The 13,162-nt window shown below is 39.8% G+C and overlaps 1 protein-coding gene across 1 annotated transcript in view; it reads left to right on the plus strand.

Annotated features, from left to right (window-relative positions):
• pdgfrb (platelet-derived growth factor receptor, beta polypeptide) overlaps positions 1 to 13,162 on the plus strand; it is a 35,545-nt gene that overhangs the window by 2,028 nt on the left and 20,355 nt on the right. Inside the window, exons 2-4 of the mRNA XM_030145614.1 lie at positions 8,349 to 8,423; positions 9,405 to 9,722; positions 11,605 to 11,862. Of these exons, the coding sequence (XP_030001474.1) occupies positions 8,375 to 8,423; positions 9,405 to 9,722; positions 11,605 to 11,862 (625 nt within the window). The 5' untranslated portion in view covers positions 8,349 to 8,374. The remainder of the gene's footprint in view (positions 1 to 8,348; positions 8,424 to 9,404; positions 9,723 to 11,604; positions 11,863 to 13,162) is intronic.

Here is a 13,162-nt window from a genome sequence, read left to right on the forward strand (position 1 = left end):
TTCATATCATAGTTTTACCATCAGCTGGATGTCTCCTGCAGGACCTGTCATAGCACCGCCATAAAAAAAATGGTCAATTTACTCACAAACTTCTACGGCGCACATTTGTAAGACATAGTGAAGTTTCATTTGTCTCCTGAGTGGTGGGGATTTCTCTCCTGTGCGTCAGGCTGCTGGTATGCACCACAGCAGAGCTCTACTCCCCTGCCCCGACGCTCTGCGCCCCAGTCGACTCCATTCCCCTGGCCCAGACCTAATCCTTCGTCATCAGCTGTTTCCTGGCTCTCTGGGCTCTTTGCATGCCAGCCACACTGAGAAAATGTGCTTCACATTATGACCATGCAGAAAACATGCCAGGAGCCTGATTCGACTCACTTGTTCTGATATGTAACAGTTTGAGGACCGTAGTGAGTTTGGAAACACATTGATCCCATTCTGTCCTTTTTCTGATTTATCATCTGGGAGTTAAACACACAGCTGCTTAACGGGCAAGTCAGCATGACACGGATTTGAGTGGAAGTTTTGAGCATAAAAAGTAACTCAAAGCACATCTTTCCACATGATCTCAATCAGTAATGAGAAAATACTCCTGATTGTATAATTGTATGTTTTAATTTGGAACTATGACTCATTCTCTGTTGGTCTCTTCTCGGCTGATTCATAGTTCATCATTCATAGTTTTTGACTGAGTTATTGTTTCTATGGAAAGCTAGCTGTCTTAGCCTCCTAACGGTCACTGCTTCTTCAGAGATGTTGAGATTTGAGTCATATAGCTTTAATGAAGTGCACTAAGTGGTTCTGTAACACAGCATCCTGTACGGCTGCCCGTCCATCTGGCCTCCCCCTCGTCCTCTTCTTCTTGCTTCCCTCCCACCCACTCACACAGGCCTGACAGGCAGCTGCATCTCTTCTTCAGTCCAAGAGCACAACCACTCCTGGAGGATGATGTTTCTGCGACGAGTTACAACATGAAGACTCTGGAGTAATTTTCTAACATGACTGAAAGGGAAGAATAATATACTTTTTTTTTTTTTTTTATTAAATGAAATTCTAAGAAATTTCCAGTCAGTTCAAAAAACATCTGTGTGTTTGAGTACATACCACAGTGGAAATTAGGTTCACCTCAACCATAAAATGCTACTGATCCAACATTACATTATGTTATATTACTGTTAGCCTGGCCATCCTACATAAGTTGTACCTTTCAGCGTTTAGTGCTTTAAGACAACTACACATTTTCAGTAGAATGTTTTTGGTCTCCATCAGATTCTGTTAAAACAGCCTAGTTTGTCTCTGGAGTTTCACTGTCCAGGATCCAACAATAACACACTGGATGTGCTGATACTGAACAGTGAGACAAGAGGACTAAGGAAAACAGCCTGTTGCTTTTTCAAGATAGGAATATTCTTCAACACAGTGGAAAATGAACTCCAATTTAGATTATTTTCAGCTGAAACAGGCAGACAAACATATATCACATTGATATGAATAAGCTGTTGTGATTTGATGTGGTAACTACAGTTTGAAAACTGGATTTATTCATGTTTAGCTCTTGAAAAGCAGCACAAAATCATCCGGAAATGCTTCTCTGTCTCTTTCTCTTCCATTATTTTGTTTGGGGAAATGAGTGGAATTTAAGGCCAGTCAGTCTTAATTATATTCAGCTGTTTCTGTTTCTTTCTTTCTGGGGGTGTGTGTATGAGTGGAGAGAGGTGAAGTGTGTGTACGCGTCCCCCATTTCTCATGAAGCAGGTTGGGAGGGGTTCTTATACCCTGAAGTGCTGGGGAGGGGGTGTGCAGGAAAAAGGAGGGAAGGTGGTGAGTTCCATGCAGATGAGAATGAAGAAGAAAATAACACGAGAGGATGTTGTTTGTGTGTATCTGTGCTTTGTTTGAGCAGAAACTGTTTGCACTGGCTGCGACTGCTTATGATCACTGAGCTTTTAAGTACGAAATTACAACCTAACTCAAGATTTACTCAACAGAAATGAAATAATGACTCAACTTCAATCACAACAGCTGCTTCAGTTCTTGATAACGTAATGTTTTTCCCCTCATTTGGGTTCTAGAACGAGTAGAAAATTAGATCATTAAGCTTGTATCAAACACAACCCACATCTGAGACGCTGTGTACAACCAACAGTTCTACCCAGAGGCCCTTTAAAACCCCCCTCCACCATCTCCACAAACAGCATTTACAACTCTGTTTGAAAGGGAGCTAACCAAAATCCACAGTTTCCCAAACATGTGTTACTTCAGTGTCTGTAAAGAGTCATTTAGGCTCCTCAAGCAGGACCACTCACATCGAGTCCTGAAGCTGAACATAAAATAACAGAGGGAGATTTATGACTGGAATAGTGGTGAGGATTTTTATTAAAAGTACCAGAATCTGATAATGTGCATTTGATATGGCTTCAGTGCAGCTTCAAGATCTCTGGTTACAGGATAGAATTAGATTTTTCGCTGATACAGATCCTTTTGCTTGCGTCCAGCTGCCTCAACAGATAAACCCTCTCAAGTCTTAACTACTTGCCAGAAAGTTACCCAACATTTGGCAAGAATATTTTAACACAGATGTTTCTAGAGTTGACAAATATGCTGGGTATTTGTGACGCTGATGTATGTTTGTCATTTGACCCAAACTGTCAGGCACTAAGTAGCTGTAGTTAAAGAAGGTGATTAAAGGTCCAGTGTGTATAATTTCAAGCATTTAGGGAGGTATAAATACACAATAGTATTGCATAATATTCATATTTATGTATTGATTTCATTATAATCACCTGAAAATATGGACTGCTTTGTTTCCGTAACCTTCGAACAAGCCTGTGGAGAAAGAGTCTGCTGTTGAATCACCATGGTCTACAGTATCCCTGAGTGGACATTTTCTTCTTTCCATTTCACAATCACTGACACCCAGTTTTAAAGGAGTGATATTTTGCTTTTTTAAATGGAATTTTACATTTTAAAACATTTCCCTGTGGTCTACATAAACTGTAAATGCTATGCTTGGGTCAGAATTCTTCATTAATTCAACTCCACAGGTCCATCTTCAACCCTATTTCTGAGTAATGACACCAGAAAGGTCATTTTGAGCGCTGGCCCTTTAAATGCACATGAGCCACTTCACGCCCCACCCCCTCCAGGTTGTTGACCATGCTTTCAGTCCCATTCAGCCACTTGTATTCGTTAATACAATCAACAACTGAACATTTTAGGTAATCGGCTCAAAGTTTGGACATATTTTCAGTTTTTACTACAACCGCTGCTGCTGATGAACAATTATGGTGTACTTGGAGAATGTGTTCGTCAGAAGTCTTGACCTTATATGCGCAAATGTCATGACATAACTATTTATAAAACGTAACAAATTAAGCAGGAATTGAAACAGGTTGTAGAAATCCACTCGATTTTTACCAGAATGAATATCAAGACAGGTTTGCAGCACCTGGAGGGTTCAAATTCAAACTTTATGAACTATTAGGGTCCAAATACACAAATAAATGTATCAGAGACTAATAAGAGTGGGTTTAGCAAAATATGACCCCTTTAAATCTTAATTGGGTTCTATGCAGAATTGAAATCAGAGGCAATTATTGTTCTTTTCAAGTCAAAGTCTTTCATCAGTGTTATTCAAGAAAGTCTCTAGTCCTTAAAATGGCCTGTTAGCATTGAATCTAACCTCATATTGTGATGAATATCATTGCAATAAATGCTTTAATTTTATCATTATGGTTAATTTTGTCATCTGTGCTTACAAAATGATTGAATTATGATGTCATGTAACACTACACACTTAGCCTTAAATAAATTATGTTGGATGTACAACTTAGATATACAAAGGCTTAAAGGGTTGTTTTAAAAGTGTTTAAAATGTCTTAAAAGTGCTGTTGCATTCCCTTCTCTATGAAAGATGGATTACTGTGATGTATACTCCAAAAAAAGAGTGCACACTTCATCACACTTGAAGCATTTCCTGCTTACAGTAACTCACATCTTCCAACCGCATGTTGGTGACATGTGTTGCATGTATTGCTGCACGCACTTTATCCCTCATTATTACAGCTCTTTGTCATGGAGAAAATGGGGGACTGCGAGGCCGTTTGGGGCAGTTCTGATGCTGAGGGACCATAAGGTTTTCCTCAGGGGGTTAGTCTATCGGAGTCAAGTGATAAAAATGGAGGTTTGTTTAAACTAAGACACTCTGGGTCATTTTTTTCCCACAGAGCTCGCCAAAGTCCTGCTGTTCTGAGATATGACAAGAAACCTCGACATCCGTCTAAACTAAAAAAAACAAAAAAAAAAAAGAAAAAAATAACCTGGGGGACCTTTATGGCATGTACATTTACTCTGCACTGAGGTTATTTTAGAGACGTGATTTAGTGCATGTCCTAATAAAGTGTTCAGTACCACTGATGATTCCTATAGTTGTTTGCTTTGGAACGAAGTTACCATTAAATTGGAGCTGTTTGTTTTGCAGATCACAGCTTCCTGTACACTTCAGTGCAGTAAACATCACTGTCTGTGATGTAAGCCTGTGTGTGTGCTCCCACTCCATGCTTTGATGTGGAGTTTGCCATAAATTGTATTCCGTATGTCTGCATGCTGCCCTCACTGTTTTTCCACTGTCTGGTGCTTTGTGTAGTATTCTTGCGGTACGTTGAAGCGCTGTCATGCTTTGTCATTTGTCTAATTGACCTCTTCTTGTGTGCTGATTGTGTATTTTGTTTGTTTTTGTTTGCTCGTTTTTTGTTTGTCCATCCAGTGTGTCATTTGAGGCAGTTTTTGCTTTAAAAAAGTTTCATTATGTTTTATTTTCTACTCATTGTGGCATGTTTTGTTGTCTTTGTGAGTCTCTAGTTAGTGGTGGTCTGCTGTGTCACTGATGCATCACTGGTTTACACCCACACAAGGCCAGAAAATTTCCCTCTACAGGAAATCAGAGCTTTCCAGCTGCACTACAGGAGGCTTCTTGGACATCTTTCTCGCTTTTGTTATTGATTTGATTTTTTTCCCCTTTTTTCCAAGTGCAACCTTTCCTCCCTTGGGAAGTGCTCAAGCAAACTCCTCAGAAAGCAGTTCCCACCTCAGCACGGACTGCTTCATCATTGCCAGATGTTTGAATCAAACATGCTGCTCTGGTATATATACTGTAGATAATCCCAGAAGTGGGATTACAGGCAGCTAAGGGAATTGAGTTAACACAGTCGAGCTGTATCCTGAGGCTGTGCGTGGGCTGCGTCCATCCCGCTGAGGGCGAGTTTACCATTCGTCCTTGTTAGATGGTGACACTTTGAGTGTAACAGCGTTGTTTGTGAAAACTGGGAAGGGTCAATCAGCCACCAGATTCCCAGCATCTGTGGGAAATCTCATACAGCAGGATCACAGTTTATCCCTCACGGTGATTACTGTGCCATCGCTAGAAATAAACAGACCTCAGACCTCTGTCAGACCTCCATGATCATTACTGGAATAGGGTATCCTGTTTCAAAGATTAGAAACACAACAATAAACTCAAGCGTTAGGGAAATGTTTTGCAGATTGTTTTAGTCTTAAAGACCCTGTACAAGATCTTATCCTCTGATTTAGACCCACTTGACTGGATGTGACTTGACAAATAGATGCTGTAGATTTTATCAAACAGCATTCTACTGTCTCTTAGAAAGGCTTTTAGAGTCTTAAGGGTCAAACTACTAGTGTTTGCATAAAGCGGGAAACAAAGTTGCTGAATTGCTGCCAAACCGTCTTGGCAGATTCACTAGTGTTTTATTGTCAGGGAGTGTCTGGACTCTCTTAACTCTTCATAACATTGTCTATTCCTTCCTTGAACAAAGACCTGACCAGAATCGCCATTAGCAGAGTAACAGCTATGTTTAGTACAACAGTTATCTCTTGGGCACAGGACTACTACCACCCTGATTCTTCTGTGGCAGGTTCCTAAATCTCCATCATCTTGATCTTAAAAGTCATCCTTTCAGTGTTTGAAGTGGTCTGCTGGCTCCCTGTAGGGGTCAGATTCCTCTGTTCAAAGTCTCCCACTGCCCATTGGTCAACATTAAACTTCATCATGTTGCAGTAGCCAAACATTATTTTTCCGTCCCATACAAAGACCAAAAACATGATTTGAACACACCTCGATTTTCGTTCAACAAGGAACGTTTTTCTGCAGGTCAAATGTAACTCATATCCAGCTGCAGGCCTGACATAGCTGTTTTTCTTGTTGTAGTAAAAATAGCGCCAGCAGCCAGTCACAATAAGATTTGTTAGTTCTAATACTGCCAAGTGACACATGCCTTTGGAGTCACCACTTTTGCCCGCCATCGCTCACCAGTAACCCCAGTGTCACTGTCACTGACACTGGAGTTACTGGCACTTTTAAGTGCTGATGTATGGCTTCCTCAGTCCCCTGTGGTTGGCCGCTGGGGTCTTCGGGATAAAGTGACCCCTCTGCTCTTGCCGTCGTCACCAGGAGGGTCCCTAGTGTATCACCCATCCTGGGAAAGTTTTAGGAAAATACTGTGGGAACGTGAACTGTACACAGAGACCAGTGACAAAAAAGGGAAGAAGGGGAGGTCTGTGTGTGTGTGTGTGTAGGTGTGTGTGTATGTGTGTGTGTGTGTGTGTGTGTGATGGGGAGGCTGGGATGTAATACAGCGTGTGCCTGTAAGTACACTGTGTGTTTTATCGTATATGTTGGCATGCAGTGTGTGCTGTGTGCCTATACAGATGTGTGTGTATGTTAAAAAGTATCTCTCCCTCTTTCCGTCATTCCTTGTTGCCTTTTTATTAGAAACAGAAGGCGGGGGAGGAAATGGTCCAGTCATGTTTTTGGAGCAACTCAAGAGCTTTTCGTTTTGGGAGCGGAAGTGCCAAAGGCAGTTAATTTAAAAAGACAATGTGTATCTGGTTAAAGTAACAGCTTTAACCTCACAACTACCAAACTGATCACTCATCTCTTTCATTGAACAACATCCACGTATGACTCATAACGAACTTCAGCACAAAGTCTAGAATAATCTTCAAGGTGATTCTGCCAAACATTCTCCGTTAATCAACATAAATGACAAGAACACTGTGTAATTCATGATTTCATAGGAAAATATAATCCTTTAAGCATGTTTAAATGACACAATGCACATAGATAGTCCAAGTTCTTAAAATAGAGCCCATAACACTGGATTGCATTATCAAGTAAAACACTAAGTGGCTGAGATTTCTCAAGATGCATTTTGAAATGTTTCCACTGACTCCCTCCTTCTTTTCCTCCTCCACCCTCGGTCTTCCCAAGGCTCGCTCTTCCGCCCTCTCTCTCTTTCCCACCCTCTTGCGTAGAAGCCTGTGATCCATCCTTAACTGTTTCCAGACATATGTGTGCTGCAAGCCTTAACCCCCATCCCAAAACATAACAGCAACCCACCCCTCCCCTCCCCTCCCCTCCCCTCCCCTCCCCTCCCCTCCCCTCCCCTCCCCTCCCCTCCCCTCCCCTCCCCTCCCCTCCCCTCCCCTCCCCTCCCCTCCCCTCCCCTCTTTCTTCTGCCCTTTTAGTCTTCAGTCCAGTTAGAACATAAGTCCAGAGCTAACTTTGGTTAATGCTGGCGTGGTAAAGATGCTAAGTATTAGTCACCTTTAACCGTAAAAGCTTTTGAATGAGTTTTGTGATGCTGATAACACATAGGTGTACAACATGATATCCCATTAGTATCACAAAACCATAGCAACCCTTTCAATTCTCAAAGTGCATTCCTGTGTTAGCAGCTGATGCGAATGCCCTCATTTTCACTTTTGTTTACACCAAAACCAATTAATGGCTCAGCACGGCTGCTAGAATAGCTCGGACACAGCATTGTTGCCATTGAGCATGTTGCAAAGCCACACACAGTGACCTGTTTGTTAGCAGGCAGAATGGCGGTGCACCAGGAACAAAAAGAGCCAGACATTGTCACTCTGTCCCAGTGCAGTGAGGCATCAAATACCTCCAGAGCGAGCTGCTTCTGCACCTCACACTCTGTGAGCCAGCCAGAAGCTATTAAAAACACCCCCTGACAGCAAACTCAATACTTTTTGTTTCACTTTGTACAAATAGTGCGTAGTTTTATGTTATTTCCTTTGACTAGAAGCAGATTGCAGTGACATTTATTTTCTCAACTCTCACTTAACCCTTGGGGTCTCATGAAGGCAGGAGCACGATCTATCATGTTGTCAAGCTGATCTCCTCTAGAAAGATGCTTGTTATGGTGTTATTTATCAGTTGGACTGAATGCAAACAAGAGCGTTCCTGCAGCTGTGTTACTTTGCACTGAATATTGAAAAAGTTAACACGAAAGGTAAAATCATTCATTCTGTCCTTGCAGAACAAAGTGCATTGACGACGTCCAACATGAGGAGTGTGACAGTGTCCACTCTACATCTGACACTCACAGTTACCGGTAAGAGCTTGTTTCTTAGTCTGCCAACAAAAACTGAAAATGACTGGAAAAGCAAAAAGTGATGCTACAGATACTGATAGTGGAGTATTTCACATTAAGTAAGGCATCAAAACATGACATAACTTACTAAAGTAAAATATAGCTAAAGTAAAATGAGTAAAATATAAGTAAAACAACAAAAAGTTATCTCAGCTCTTCTGCAGACTTCTAGAGAAAACATATACACAGAAATCCTGTGGTTTTACATCACATGATCAATCATCCTGCAAAATTATACATAATGTGCAGAGAAATAGTTTAAGGGAAAAAAAATGAATTTTTTTCATAATATATATAAGACAACTTTGGGGAAAAACTACAGTATTACAAATATATACAGAAGAGGGAATTCAACTAAAAAGTGTAGACCCAATATTTGGTGGAAAATTAGGTTACATAGCCATCATATATACTAGATATGTAGAGGTAAAGTGTTGAGGGAGTCAAAAACTTCACTCTATTTTATGTTTATAACAAATCTTATACATGTACATGATTTCATTTGAACAGGTTTAGAGGTTCTATTTGGACAAAGGACAAATAATTTTCTTTAGTGTAAAAACAAGTAGTATTTAACATTAATTTCAGGGTTTTATTTCAAGGTTAAGATGTTCTGACAGTGGAAGAAGTTCTTAGAGACAGTTTTATTTAATTGCAGTAAAGGTCAGAACACAGAGAGTAATTTGTAACTGGCCTTAGACATAACACCATACTTTGATGTGAAAGACAACAAATGGATATAAATCGACCTCTGTCATTATAAACACATCTGTCACTGACACAGCATCACTATCCTCCCACTTATGGCTCCAGACAACATGTATCCTTCATCATTTAGAGTCTGAACAGAATCTGTCCTGTGCTGTTGATTTAACCTCTGACCCCTCTGCTGCTGATTCCTTGACCTCCCACCTGACCTTTTCCTTGTTTTGTAAACTGCAGCTCTCCTGTATCTCTGTCCTGAGCTGAGCTGCCTGGACATCACACCTGGTGACAAAGACTTCGTCCTGACTCAGGGATCTTCCCTCACCCTGACTTGTACTGGCTTGGGGGAGACGACCTGGGAGTTTAAGAGGGACGATGTGCCTTATGTTCAAGTGGAGCAAACCCAATATGGCAGGCAAAGCTACCAAATAGTGCAAAGCGGTGACACATCCAGTGTTCTGACGCTGTGGGATGTCAGCTGGAAGCACACAGGGGTCTATCAGTGTATTGATCGACGAACCGGAGAGACCGAGGAGGTGGCGGTGTTTGTTCCAGGTGGGACGGTTTACCCATTCATTTATGATGAATATGTAAATTACTGTATGTTATTTCTATTGTAGTTTCATTAACATAAGGTAAGGTAAGGTAAGGTATGATATGATATGATATGATATGATATGATATGATATGATATGATATGATATGATATGATATGATATGATATAAGATAAGATAAGATAAGATAAGGTAAGAATTTATTGATACCACAATGGGAAATTCACCAATTCAAGTGCAAGAAAATATCCATACATAATAATAATAATAATAAATAATAATAGTAATAAAACTCTACAGGCTATATACAAATTTACATAAGAAGCACAAATGCAGTATGTCTGGTACAGATTAAAGAGAAACACAAAAGAGACTGTTGTGTTTCATCAGTTAAAAATATTAAAATGCAGCAAAAGTAGCTTTATTAATCCCATTGAATCTATAGAATAATGAATGTGATGATAACCAATAAAAAGGATTTGCTACCGAAGTTACACATGTAAAGGAATATCTGCAATGGAGCATCTACAAGTTGAATGGCAGAGAGAATTACAATAATGACTAGTTTTTCCTCTAAGATAAAACATAACAATGTTCCAATAAAAACAGAACATATTCCCTAAAATTTGACCTTCACCAGCCATATCAAAGCTGTCACCAAAACATGTCGTCCATCTTAAGAATATAAACATAGGCCTTTTTTTGTTTTGTGTCCTAAAATGACTAAGAGAAGCAGATCCACACTTTCATCTCCAGGACAGTTGATTCCTTTAATAGTATTTTTACTGGACTTCTAAAAAGAGCATCAAATGGCTCAGAGCACATTAGAGCAGGGCTTAAATCTTCGCACCGGCCTCTATTTAGTCACAGAATAGATTTGAAAGAGCTGGTACTGGTCTATAAATCACTGACTGGTTTAGGCCCAGAATACATTAGTGATACGTTCAAGGAATATAAACTGTTTCGGACTCTTAGATCTATGGACTAAGCCCAGAGTCCAGACTAAACATGGAGAAGCTGGATTTAGCGGCTACGTTGCAAACAACCCACTCTTTCCTTATCACACTGTAAGTCTAAATGTTTTTAGATCCAGTATTATTTTTGTGACAACTTGTAATTGAATTTCCCCCTAAATCTGACCATTCGCAGGTAATTTATCTCCTTTTATTATAATAATAACAACCTCTGGCTTATGTATTTTTCAATGACAGGCAGGTTTTTCCAAAATATATATTTAGTTACCATAAAGATGTTCATAAAGGCCCTGGAAATGCAAACATTATAATATCAAAATAGAGAAAACTGTAGAAAAGCCAAATATATCATTAACTGAACATAAAAACAACCACTGTCATTTTGAATCAATGATGGTGTTTCCTTGTTCACTATGGAGACGCTGAGCGTCCATATTGGTCATATCTGATACCAGTGAAAAACTGACAAACTGTATTTTACCTGGATTATTTGCATGTACTGATAGACTTAGTGGATCAAAAGTTATTAAACATTTTAGATCAGTAGATAGTTTTAGTTAACAGAGGTATCTTTTATTCTTTAGCTCTTTGTTTTTATTTCCTTGCATGTATGTAAAACATATTTTCCATTGCGTCTGAAATGCACCATATACATGAACTCACCTTGCCTTGCACATGTCCAGAAGAATCCAAAATAAACTATAAAGACATTTTTCTTTCTTTCATTCATTTTTTTCTTTCATTCTAATGATCTTATAACTTATTTTACTGATGCTATTTCAGGTATTTCTATCTTTGACTGTGAGAATTTTATGTGAGCAAATAAAATATTAATGAAAGTAAGACAGGACTGAATGTTTCATCCACATCCATCCATTTTCAATAATCAGTCACGTCTCCATCCACAGACCCTGATATGTGGTTCATAGAGACCTCTCATGGCATGGTCACTAAGACCAGCGAGGAAAGCACCATCCCCTGTTTGGTCACCAACCCCAACATCAGCGTCACCCTTTACGAGAAGGACACTGACCTGCCTCTGAAGGGCGTTTATGTCCCCGGTGAGGGCTACAAGGCGGCGCTGGAGGACCGGACCTATGTGTGTCGTGGAGAGCTGAACGGGGAGGTGAAGGACTCCCAGGCCTTCTACGTCTTCAGCATAGTGGGTAGGTGTTGAAGAACAGTGGTTTCCAAAGTGAAAATTCAGTTGTGTTGGAACTCCCCTAAAACTCTCATACACAGAGTTAGCACGTCAGCCTACGCCACAACAGTTAAAGTTAATGAATCTTCTCTTTTTAAAGCTTCATAATAAATCCCATAAAATATCCATCGCATTCCTCCAAATCCATGTAGCGTAGTTCTCTAAAATTCATTCCCACATCATCAAATACATAGTGAAGCTGCTAGGGTTGCTAAGAATAATTGCCTTTTATTGTTTTTATCACCTTTGTTTATCCAAGTTTCTTGTTTTATTGTTTACTGAATTGCCTTTTTATTGGTTTCATTACCAGTTTTTGCATATGTATATACAGGTCTGGAAAAAATTAAGAGACCACTGCATTTTCCTGTGAAGATTCAAGATCAAGATTCAAGATTCACTTCATTGTCATTCAAACACAATACCACCACGGATACAGTGCAGAACGAAATTACGTTTCATCTGCATTTCTGCATAAACACAAGAATATGAAAACACCTCAGCAGCCTAACATATCTGGGAACGGCTTACAGAACAAATAAATAAGTCAATCAGCATGTGTGCATGTATGACAGCCATTCCATTCCTTTGTCTGTTAAATTCCAACACAAGCACACCTTATTCTACTGAATAAACACAATCCATGGCTTATTTAAGAAGGAGAAGTATAAAAACCACTACTGGGGCCATCACTATCTTCTTACAATAGCCAAAAACGGTACTATTAGTACTGCAAAAGTAATTGGAATAAAAAAAAGTAACTATTGAAAACTACTGGACTTCTGCTCTGACAATGTTCCCAAACTCTGAGGACTGGTTTTTCTATCAGGACAATGCTCCTGGCCTCAGCTAGGTCAATAAAGGTCTGGATGATGGACCACCAGATGAAGACCCTGTCATGGCCAGCCCAATCTCCAGACCTGAACCCGCTTTGAAAACTTCTGGAATATAATCAAGAGGAAGATGGATGGTCACAAGCCATGGAACGTTGCTGAGCTTCTTGAATTTCTCTGCCAGGAGCTGCATAAAGTCATCCAACAGCAACGGTGGAGAGCCAAGACACATGAAAGCTGTCATTGAAAATCAGGGTTATTCCACCAAATACTGATGTCTGAACTTTTCCCAAGTTACAACATTAGTATTGTGTTGTTTAGAGATAAATATAAACTTGTTTTCTTTACATTATTTGAGGTTTGAAAACACTGCATCTTTTTGTTATTTTGACCATGTGTTGTGTTCTGAAAATACATGCTCTAAATAACAATATT

The sequence above is a fragment of the Sphaeramia orbicularis genome, chromosome 10, assembly GCF_902148855.1.
Source record: "Sphaeramia orbicularis chromosome 10, fSphaOr1.1, whole genome shotgun sequence".
NCBI lineage: Eukaryota > Metazoa > Chordata > Actinopteri > Kurtiformes > Apogonidae > Sphaeramia > Sphaeramia orbicularis.